Genomic DNA, 12,323 nt, shown 5'->3' on the forward strand with positions numbered 1-12,323 from the left:
GTCGAGAAACAAAGCAATCAACAGGTTGTGGAAGATTAACAACGTGGTTGATATAAATTAGCCTGAATAATGAAAACGGTTTATAGGTTTTGTGCCACACAGACCGTTTACACCTATTGTGTGTTCACACACAGCTGTATGGAAAGAGAGGTCTTGCTCATATATTCCAGGCTAAATAATAGAAGAAATATGAAAAACAAACCAGTAGAGGCATTCGAATGAATCGATAGGCATCCCATATATATGTTTACACCTGAACTGTCATCTTTCACATTGCATTTTCAAAGGAGGGCTAACATTACGATGGCGGTGCTCCAGACATTACAATGCCTAATCTTCTCTATTCACTTCTGGTCATTATGGTGACATTTTGAGAGCCCAGGAACAAAAGAGCACTAAGGATTTGTACATATATGCCCTAAAATTATTCCACTCTTGAAGACAGGGCGACAGCACAGAGATCAAAGAGACACTGAAATAAAACCGTGAATTACTGAAACTGTGCCACATCGTTAAAAGGGTTTCATGCGGTGTGGATGGAGAGAACTTATCTTCAGCAACAAAGAAGCTTTTTAGAGAACAGAGGAGACTGTGGAAATCAACCTGTGAGTGATTCTGGCACTACAACAACAACAAACAAGAAACTAAATAGGAGAATCAATGTACACGTCAATCACACAATGCACACGGCAAAAATTTGACCTCAACATAATTTTTTAAATGTACCCTATGATAAAATCATATAATAATTCAACCATATTGCTTAAAATAAGCAATAAAGTAGCCGACAAAATGTGTCCATTATGCACTGTCTGTGGTCCAGAAAAATTGTAGTCTTTCACCGCAAGGACATCATGCAATTTTGTGGCGAAAAGTCTGAAAAAGGGGGTCAATGACAGATCCTATATTTGAGTCTTGACCTCTGTTAAAGGCCAAATGGGAGAAGTGCTATACTAAAATAACAGATTGGCCAAAGCACACAAAACATTCCACAGGCCGACCATCATCCACAGCACATGTAGACACTGTCCACCTCCATCTGTCTTCATTAGGTCAGTGTTTGACCCGTTTCTTGTCTTCTGGGACCTTCTGTGTACTCCTAACACTGTTAGCGTGGATATTTTGAAAGCAGTAACCTCAAAACAGCACAGCCAGCCAATTTACGGCAACAGCAGGTCCGGTGAAGACAATGGCAAGCAGCTAATCCGAGCCTAAGAGAAAAGAGATAGAGGAAAGGTCTGACATGGAATGCATCTGAGGATGGTGGGAAACGAGATTTAGACTGTTTCCATACTTTCTCTTGGGTGATGAAGATTGATAAAGAACATGATGGAAACAAATTCATTAATTTACACAGAAGAGATCAGCGATAGTTTTCTGGCTAGTCCCAAACCCAGGTCAGATCATGACTAGTAAATCACAAGACTCATTATGACTATTAGTTCTGAACTAATAGAAGCAAACAAAAAAAAACTGTCCTAAAAGAAACCATTTCAAAGAGACGTGGCGAACATGCATTTTTTAATTTATTTAAAAGGATAATGCAGGATACTCTTCTTTGTAAAGTACAAATTTCAATTCCAAGCAGTTTGAACACAGCCACACTTAAAACCTCCAAATTGACCACAGCAAAGATGAAGACATTTTTATTTTCATTCACGTCTCCCACTCATCCTCAACCATTCCAATTAAAATCAGAGTGACTGATTGAGTATAATCGTAGCCAGAGGCATGACGTTTAAACACTGGCAGACTCGCTGTCAGTGTGGACTTGTCATGTACAACAAAGCATGTTTAAAGCATAATTGAGGCCAGATGGCTGAATCTGGTGCCAAGACAGACAGGCAGTCCATATGCATGTCCACAGAGTATCACTATGACTGTAATCAAGAATCGCACAAGTGTCTGTCAGACAAGTCTTTTCACTCAGCGTGCTATTTTTTTAAATCTGCAGACAACGTTCAGTGCACCTCCAAGGCCAGCTGCGGTAGTGCAACAGAAGCCTTCAATTGACAGTACGTGGCAATACACAGTCCTTCACTTCAGCAACATGCTCTCTGTACGTGTACATGAGAGCACTCCGCTCCTTTCTATGGCTAAATGATGAAAGTAGTCTTTTTGCAAGGGTTCTACAATGCTGGTGACCGGTCAGTCCAGGGGTTTTCAAAGTGGGATCCAGAGACCCCCCTGGGAGGGTCTGCTGAAAATTTGAAAGAAAAATTTATATGTATGGTTTAGTCAAAGTTAACTGTTAACTGGAACAACATTTATTGTTAAAAGTCTTATACAAACACATTTTAAATGAATTACGGTAAAAATGATTTAATTGATTAATGAATCTAACATTAAGAGTAATTGAATCTAACAATAAAGTAATATTTTACTTTGGCAAAGTAACAATATAAAAGTAAATTATTTAATTTAGTCAACAACAGGTTGCCTATATATCATCATGCTGGTTTCCACATATAAATAGGTTTTTGAGCATTAAAAGTTTATTACAAATGAACCCCATAATGAAGTTCTAAAAAAAGAATATAAAAAAACTGAAAAAAAATAAAATAAAATAACTGATGAAACTGATGAGACTTAAGTTACACAGTAATTTCCCATCAAGAGTCAAAAATGAACACTTTATTGGCTGACCACAAATATGCTGGATGCCAAATATTTTGGTCGGCCAAATCGCTGAATTATGACTGACAGTGAAGCACAACATTAAGCATCCCTTCGTATTACTCCGTGACAAGAAAAATATTCTAAACGGCCTCGTAAAATCTGAATAGTCCACGTAATCCCATCTGGGTAATTCTGCAGTGAACACTCTGGCATCATTTCAGTAAACTTTTCTGCCAGCAACAGCAATCCCTGCATTAATCTCTCGCATCAAATCGACAGGACCAGCAGAACGTCTGGCGTGGTGCCTCTGCCATCACACTTTATGAATTATATAGAAATAGGATATAACATTGCGCACACGGTCCAAAACATACAGGCAATGCTCTAGGGCCTAATTTATCATTGTTATTCAAGTGCTTGCTCACCTCACACTTAAAACAAAATCCTTCTAGATTCTAATTAAGCTCTAAGGTACCTCCCAAGGGCTCTGCTTTGGCAAAGAAAAGCACTTTGATTTATGTAGCACTTTGTCGTTAGCGCTTCAGGCCTGCCTGTTGCGAACACACTAGTGATAAATATGAGCATAGAGCAATTACTCATATTTGTTAATTAACTCCCGCTAACAATGTTTTCCTCCACAATGTAATGAAAACACAGCAGATTGAACACAAATATGCCCCATTATTTCATGTCTCCACCTACATGCAATTAAGATGAAAATAATTTGCTGCCACAGAGCCCTCGCTGTGAGGGGAAACTTCCACAGCATACCAAATAAAAGCCGTTTACCCAGCACAAGCAGCAATCACATGGAACTGATAGGCTTTAAATGCTGTAATTAGCTCTCAACCTTGTGGCTGTCCGACTGCATCCCACTAATGTGCGAACACATGCACTTGTGAATTACTTCAAATATCGCAGCTCTCCTCTGCAGCCCTTTAGCCTCAGTTAGACGGGGGCCAGGCGCTCTCTAGCTCTCTAGCTTAGCGATCTTTTCGAGGAACGCCGTACAAGTAGATCATATCCTACGGCACCCCTGGATTGGGAACAAAGACATTAAACAGAGGTCTCGCATGCCAAGGCGGTGAAAACCTATACGGCTAAATCAGATCCCTATATGAACACAACACTGCCTGTCATTTACAAGAGTGAGCGGCACAGAATGCTTCTATACTGAAGAGACATTGTTTATATGCTCAACCCACAAAGATTACACCGATAACAATTCACTCTCTCACTACTGGCACAGAACAGAATGGCTATTCAAACCAGGGGATGTCAAACAGCTCCGACTCCACCCCGCCGCTTAATTAGTAGCGATCGTGGCCTTCTTTTACACCGCAGTGCTCGGTGAGGCTAGCTGAGCTCAGGAGTGCATTGAGCCCATGTGTAAACAGAGCTTTGGAGATTCCAGTCTCTGGGGCTCTGACATGTGGCTCAGAGGAGCATGGGGAGATGAATGCTCTCATACAAGCTTTATCAGGGTGAGTGAGAAGGGTAATGATCCTAAAGCAATCTACCATTGGGGGTTTTACAGAGTTTAAGGCTCGGGCGCACTGTCCAGTGGTCCAAGCGAACAGATGCTAACACTGCAGCAACATCTGGTGACCCCTACTGACTGTATATTCATATAAAACACACAAAGTAGGGCTGTGCAATGAATCGTATTCGATTATCATGCACATCTTGTCAGTAAAGCCAGTAAAGATGAATCGCCTTCAATTATGAATGAGGTTTAGTGTAGCTTGTCAGTGAACTACAGCTCTGTGTATTAACTGCCGCTCCAACTGAAAGCAGGTGATGACGATTTACTGCTAATCACGAAACCTGCATTACTGACGAGATTAATTGCACAGCCCTAACACAAAGTCATGCACTGAAGTGTAAATTAAGTTTATTAAAGGTGAAGTGTTTCTGCAAATTTCTGCACAACTAGCAGCACAATGACAGTTTTTGGGCAGGTTTCTCCAAACACTTCACCCACCTGCCTTTGGTTGGATAAACTCTTTGTCCAGCCTCAAACACATGCCATTGGCTTCTATGTTGAATCGCTCAAACAAATATTAAAAGTGCTACAGAGCCAAAGTCTCACACATTATTTGCAAAGATTATTCATCTCCACTGAGGAATGCATGCTCTGCTAGGGACATTTGTGAGTGTGAACTATGATCAGTTCCAAGTTTCAAAGGTCAGTTTTTAGAAAGCACACAGAACATAGTGAAACAGTTATAATGTCAAATCACATAAATGTGTTAACCACTCTAAAAAAGCGCAATTAAATCCTGAGAATGTCATTTGTTCAGCACAGTGGAAGTTTAGAAGGTTTAAGTGGATTTGAGTTAGTGAATCACTTTAAACTGTAAATCGTCAGGTTGATTATATTGAAAATGTTCAAAAAATATTATACAGGAATGCTTACATAGGAATCCTTACTGATACAAGACACTTAGGAGGCCACAGAGTTCCCTCCTAAACACTGAACAAAGCACTCTTGTTGGACTATTTTTAAGCACTTTTATTAGCTGTTAACTTCTGCTGTAACCTTTTGGATCAACTCATTATAATACATTTTTACAACGCTCCATTATATCAACTAATGAAGAGAGAGAGAAAGGGAAAGAGATGAGCAATAACAGAGGATGAGGTTCTATTTAACTCAGCTATAGACCAAAGCATTCATGCTAAGGATGAGAAGTGAAGTGCTAATGTAAACATAAGAAACCAAATCCGTTCGGAAAAATAGATGACAAAGTAAGGAAAAGAGGAAAGAGAGAGAGTACAGTGTAGAGCCAAAGTGTACATGGCCTAACGGTTTATTTAACATAAATTACAGAGAATTACATTCCCATGAAAAACAAGGGGTCTTTTTTTCTTATCAGTCTAATGCACCTCTATAAAAGGATCCAATTAAAATCTAGAGAGAGAATAGCTTTTCAGTTTGAGAAGAAGAACTTGATTTGAAGATATTTAATAGGTACCCAGATACCTTGTGGGAAAGTAGGGGAGGAGTTACCTGTAGTGTCAGTAACCGATGACCTTTTTTAAGCTAATAGCAAATATACATTGGTCCCTAATTTCCATAACACAGTCTCCAGCTGCATACAATCACCTTACTGGTTTTAAAATCCAACTGAATTTCACGTTAAGAGAAAGAAAGAGAGAGAGAAAGGGAAAGAGATGAGCAATAACAGAGGTTGAGGTTCTATTTACCTCAGCTATAGACCAAAGCATTCATGCTAATGAGAAGTGTAGATTAAATGTATTAAAATAATCAAAGTGCTCATAAGTGATAAGTTACACAGTAAATCATCCTGTTAAACCCCTTTGGTAGTGTGCATTTATAGGCTTCATTTCCAAGAATTTGCATCTGAGAAAAACAACGCTACTAAAAGCACAACTGCATCTGTATGCTAACAAGATAAGTAAACATCATGTCTGAAATTAGACCACATTCATACCTAAAACTACTTCAGTATTCAATCATACATCATACGCATACCAAACCCAGGCTCATTGGGAAAACGTGCCCATTTTTGCCTAACTCCAAAAACCCACATATAAACACAATTCACTGAAGTTTCCAGCTGAAATGAACACTAGTGCCAGTAAAACAACAAGACCTTTTCACATAAATGATGATTACCTAGGGCAGATTATATCATCTCAGACTTATTTTCATGCAAAATACTGTTATGACCTCACAACACATTAACCATGGTGCATGATTTGTAAACTAATACATTTTGACATTTACATCACATAACCAGCACTATATGTAAAGCTCAACTGACACAGTAACCTTGCTCAGTAGCTCACCTGGTGCAACAATACACTTGCGATGCAAAGCGCTTGGGTCTCATTGCAAGTCACAATAATAAAAGAGCTCAAAGACTTGAAAACGCAAGAGAAAATGGCATGATTGCTTCAGCTAAAGCATTTTTATTTCACGCTTGCTTCTGTTAACACTATTTGTTAGGTTTAGTGTAAGAGATACGTTATTCAAAAACGATTAACATTTTGGCGCAATTCATCAGATGTTTAAATTCCGAACTGTCATACAAAAAACCACTGCCAGATGGTGCATTTTTCCAGTGATTTCGGGTTGTTAGCACCCATTGCAAACCGCCACTGTTTATTCTTTGGTTTCATTGGTTTCAACCAAATGCCATGCCTAAGACATCACTGAACCCTCCGAAGGTCCTCCTTGTAGTCATCCAGCTTCTGTGGCACAAATCAACCTTGCCATCTTTTCGCATAATAACCACAATATTCTTCTAGTCAAATTTCATTTAACAAAAATGTGCTCCATTTTTATGCCTACCTACATATATTTAAATAAAAGTCCCTGGCCCCCCAAAACTCACTCTCACACAGTAAAAGCCTCTCCACAAACTCCAGATGGGAGCCAGCTGCCGAAGTCTCCAATAGAACTTTATTAGAGGCTAAATGCAACATTCAATCACACTTTAGCAGAGAGTGCAGACTGGTGTTTCTCTCAAGGATTCCTCTGAGGCTTATAAAAGACCCATCAGCAATGAAGCAATCACTGTACAATTTTTGGAAGCCGTCTACAAAGCATCCACTCTCCAGTTTTAATATGCATATGAAATAAATATCAGCAGCTGGCTCAGCAGTGAGGCAAACCATATGGTTGGTGGCTATGAAAAACTAACAGCGTCAAACTTTTTTTTCCTTTTCTTTCTTTCTTTTTCGTCATTCTTCCCTCTGGCAGAACCTTGTCTTCATTTAGTATCAAACAGAGAACATATGTCTTAATGTGTTACGATACAAGTGACAGCAAGTGAATGTCCACTGCCCTGTCTTAATGAAAAGACAAGACTGTATGGAGCAGATTTTTATTACAAAGGAAAATACGCTGTCATGGGCATGATAACAATTTCATGGTTGGCGAATCGGATAGGAAGAGCAAACGTGCGAGAGGTCCTTTTCTCTCTCCTCTGTCTGTGATACAGCATCATTCCACATGCTAGTCAAATGATTAATTGCCCTGGGTTGTTCTGTCAAGCACAATTTAAATAAGTCGGCATGTCAGCACAAGCTGCCAGCCTTTGGAAATCAGTGCCCTTGGAGCAATGTGCCGCTACAGAACAAAACCACGCTCCTGTTCCGCCTCAGGCATGGGAGACAACGGCGGGTCCTCCTCGGCTTTGACAAAGTAAGTAAGTGCAAGCAAACGAGTCCAAAGGAACAGCCGTGAATCAACATGCTGAGAATCAGATTTTTGTGAAGTGCTAATATAAACATAAAAAACCAAATCCGTTCGGAAAAAGATTTGACAAAGTAAGGAAAAGAGGAAAGAGAGAGAGTACAGTGTAGAGCCAAAGTGTACATGGCCTAACGATTTATTTAACATAAATTACAGAGAATTACATTCCTATGAAAAACAAAGGGTCTTTTTTCTTATCAGTCTAATGCACCGCTATAAAAGTATCCAATTAAAATCTAGAGAGAGAATAGCTTTTCAGTTTGAGAAGAAGAACTTGATTTGAAGATATTTAATAGGTACCCAGATACCTTGTGGGAAAGTAGGGGAGGAGTTACCTGTAGTGTCAGTAACCGATGACCTTTTTTAAGCTAATAGCAAATATACATTGGTCCCTAATTTCCATAACACAGTCTCCAGCCGCATACAATCACCTTACTGGTTTTAAAATCCAACTGAATTTCATGTTAAGAGAAAGAAAGAGAAGAAAAAACAGCAAGAAAAGAAAGCAAGAAAAAAATAAAAGAAAGACTAATAATGTAACAGCTGTGAAGAATGAAGAGAGAAAGAAAAGAACAAGAGAGACAGAGACAGAAAAAGACAAAGAAAGGAAAGACTAATGTAACAGCTCTACAGGCTGTCTTCTATGTCTATGAATGTTGTTACTCGTACGAGTCATTTCAATATGTGCTCTGCTTGCTCATTCAAATGAGTCTTTTGTTTACCCTCACTATCTGAACTCTTTGCTCAGTGAGCCTTACTAGTATTTGCACACCTGCTGTCTTTGTCAGTTCATACAGGACAACCTGGAGCCGCAGGGCATTTTGGGAATCCGTGGCGCAACCTGACAAAGGACTAACAGAAGCTCTGCAGTATCATTTTATATTTTCATCTGACACGTGGTATCTGAGGCATCATTCTTCAGTTACAATAATGAGATTCTCCCTCCTTTCTTCCTCTTTTTCTGTCACTATTTACTTCTGTGACAGGATATCAAAAAATGTTTACTGAAAACCAGTCTTCATCAAATGAACAACTGACACTGTACCTCTTTGTCACAAATGATTGAATATGTAGAGACTCATGTTACCATCAGTATGAAGTAACAATCAAAAGTGTTTTAGTCTATTAGAAGAGTTTGAGTTGATTAAATGCTGAGACTGTAAGATAGATAAGACGGGTCTTACATAGAGAACTTTAGAAAGATAAAAGTAGCTGTTTTAACCATAAATAAATAAAACAGTTTATTGCATTGCACACTTATGGAGTGGCAAGCGGATCTTTAGAAACCACTTGATTCAGAGCAAAAGCTGTTTTTAGGTCACTGAAAATATCCCTGCAATAAGCCTGAGAGGTCGATAACTTCAGAGAAGCAGGACAAAGCTTGTGAGAGCTTTGAGAGACCAAAATATACTTTGTAGGGCCATGAACATACACTTTCCAGACTGTTCTTTAAATAGTCTGTTTCCTCTACTTCCTTTTAGCTTTAATGATGTATAAAAGGTCAAAGGAAATGAGAGCAATCATTAGTGCAATTATAATCTCAGAAACACTACACTTGAAGAGCTATATAAAGCTCAATATAAATTCAGACAGATGTTCTCTCGTACTCTCTGTGTCCTAACTCGATGCGATGAAACAACAAAAGATAAAAGCCACCTCTTAAGTATGTATCTGAGTTTTTGTCTAAACAACCACAAACATGATGAGGAACAGGACATTTTGTTGATTACTTCAATTTATATTTTGCAGGTCAGCTCAACCCACTGCAAAATCTCATTGGTCCAAACTAGAGATTGACCAATATATCGATTTACCGATATTTTTCCCGATATTTAAGCATTTAACCATGATCGGATATCAGTTTTGTAATATCAGATTCACCGATAAACGCCACCATCTTGTGGGTGTTTTGAGAATTGCGCGCATTATCGCCATTGCAGCGCGTCTGAGGGGAGACGAGACAACGACGGCGTGCAGGTACTTGATTTGCTAGCTAGTAAACTTTATTTAACATAACAGCCATCAATGCACAAATTAGATGTATTACATAAATGCCTGATATGTAGTTTATTCAGCTTGGCGAAATAGAGATTCACTCACGGAGTCACGTAAAATGATCCATCAGTCTGTTCTGACCCCGACTCTCTCTTCCATGGAGTGATGAGCACTACTGTTTACTTTAGCCATGAAACTGGCTAACTAACACGTTATTAGGAAAGGCGAATTGCAAATATTCATAAAATACCCTTATACTCACTTCTTCTGATGGTGAAGCTGGATCACGAATAATTCGCGCGAACGCATTTAGGCAGATCGGGGATCAGCACATTCCCTTCAAAACAAAAGTAAGGTTAATCCTCTGCATCTTCAGCGGCTCAGATGTCGAGAGTAAATGAGTATATTCATTATTACATCCTACAACCAAACACTTCAATCGCTTAATCGGAAATGTTCTTGTCTTCCCCTGCACCGGCGGACAGCTCTCAACTCACTCAGGGCAGGTCCAAGGTAAACTACATCATTCTGACGGGAATCTCAGAACAACCTGATTTGAGAAAGGGGATTTTAAAATAGGGATTTAAAAAAAACCACTGGGTGGATTTTTATCATTATAGGATGGATGTGTACACACACTTCCAACACACATTTACAGGTGCATCTCAATGAATAAGAATGTCGTGGAAAAGTTAATTTATTTCAATAATTCAACTCGTGTATTAAATAAATTCAATGCACACAGACTGAAGTAGTTTAAGTCTTTGGTTCTTTTAATTGTGATGATTTTGGCTCACATTTAACAAAAACCCACCAATTCATGATCTCAACAAATTAGAATATTTTTAGTGAATTGTTGGCCTTCTGGAAAGTATGTTCATTTACTGTATATTTACTCAATACTTGGTAGGGGCTCCCTTTGCTTTAATTACTGCCTCAATTCGGCGTGGCATGGAGGTGATCAGTTTGTGGCACTGCTGAGGTGGTATGGAAGCCCATGTTTCTTTGACAGTGGCTTTCAGCTCATCTGCATTTTTTGGTCTCTTGTTTCTCATTTTCCTCTTCACAATACCTCATAGATTCTCTATGGGGTTCGGGTCTGGTGAGTTTGCTGGCCAGTCAAGCACACCAACACCATGGTCATTTAACCAACTTTTGGTGCTTTTGGCAGTGTGGGCAGGTGCCAAATCCTGCTGGAAAATGAAATCGGCATCTTTAAAAAGCTGGTCAGCAGAAGGAAGCATGAAGTGCTCCAAAATTTCTTGGTAAACGGGTGTAGTGACTTTGGTTTTCAAAAAGCACAATGGACCAACACCAGCAGATGACATTGCACCCCAAATCATCATAGACTGTGGAAACTTAACACTGGACTTCTCCACCCTTCCTCCAGACTCTAGGACCTTGATTTCCAAATGAAATACCAAAACTTGCTCTCATCTGAAAAGAGGACTTTGGACCACTGGGCAACAGTCCTGTTCTTCTTCTCCTTAGCCCAGGTAAGACGCCTCTGACGTTGTCTGTGGTTCAGGAGTGGCTTAAAAAGAGGAATACGACAACTGTAGCCAAATTCCTTGACACGTCTGTGTGTGGTGGCTCTTCATGCCTTGACCCCAGCCTCAGTCCATTCCTTGTGAAGTTCACCCAAATTCTTGAATCGATTTTGCTTGACAATCCTCATAAGGCTGCGGTTCTCTTGGTTGGTTGTGCATCTTTTTCCTCCACACTTTTTCCTTCCACTCAACTTTCTGTTAGCATGCTTTGATACAGCACTCTGTAAACAGCCAGCTTCTTTGGCAATGAATGTTTGTGGCTTACCCTCCTTGTGAAGGGTGTCAATGATTGTCTTCTGGACAACTGTCAGATCAGCAGTCTTCCCCATGATTGTGTAGCCTAGTGAACCAAACTGAGAGACCATTTTGAAGGCTCAGGAAACCTTTGCAGGTGTTTTGAGTTGATTAGCTGATTGGCATGTCACCATATTCTAATTTGTTGAGATAGTGAATTGGAGGATTTTTGTTAAATGTGAGCCAAAATCATCACAATTAAAAGAACCAAAGACTTAAACTACTTCAGGCTGTGTGCATTGAATTTATTTAATACACGAGTTTCACAATTTGAGTTGAATTACTGAAATAAATGAACTTTTCCATGGCATTCTAATTTATTGAGATGCACCTGTATGTTCAAACAACTTGTAAAGTGAATTTTGCATCCGATGACCTCTTTAAATAATACAGCCATGAATGAAAGCATGTTGGAAATAAAAGAGCTGAATTTAATTCTCTCTCTGTTGTATATGCTCATCATTAGTCTCGTGAAGCCACTTTCATATTGCTGCTCACTCAGTGGGTTGATACTCAGGAAATGCTCCAGCATGGCCACCGCATGTAACTTTTAATAAGATTCACTTGTTTAAAACACCATTAATTGTATTAACATTTATTAGCTTAGATAACCATTATTTAATTAATAAACATCTAAA

The 12,323-nt window shown here is 39.2% G+C and overlaps 1 protein-coding gene across 4 annotated transcripts in view; it reads right to left on the reverse strand.

The window, feature by feature from the left end:
• tox3 (TOX high mobility group box family member 3) overlaps positions 1-12,323 on the reverse strand; it is a 51,269-nt gene that overhangs the window by 26,093 nt on the left and 12,853 nt on the right. The window contains exon 1 of one of the 4 annotated variants that reach the window (XM_058782718.1): positions 3,470-3,501. The exons of the other annotated variants lie outside the window; for them this stretch is intronic. Within the exon in view, the coding sequence (XP_058638701.1) occupies positions 3,470-3,490 (21 nt within the window). The 5' untranslated portion in view covers positions 3,491-3,501. Of the gene's footprint in view, positions 1-3,469; positions 3,502-12,323 lie in introns of those variants that run through there. 4 annotated transcript variants of the gene reach the window in all.

This window comes from Onychostoma macrolepis, chromosome 07 (assembly GCF_012432095.1).
Source record: "Onychostoma macrolepis isolate SWU-2019 chromosome 07, ASM1243209v1, whole genome shotgun sequence".
Classification (NCBI taxonomy): Eukaryota; Metazoa; Chordata; class Actinopteri; order Cypriniformes; family Cyprinidae; genus Onychostoma; species Onychostoma macrolepis.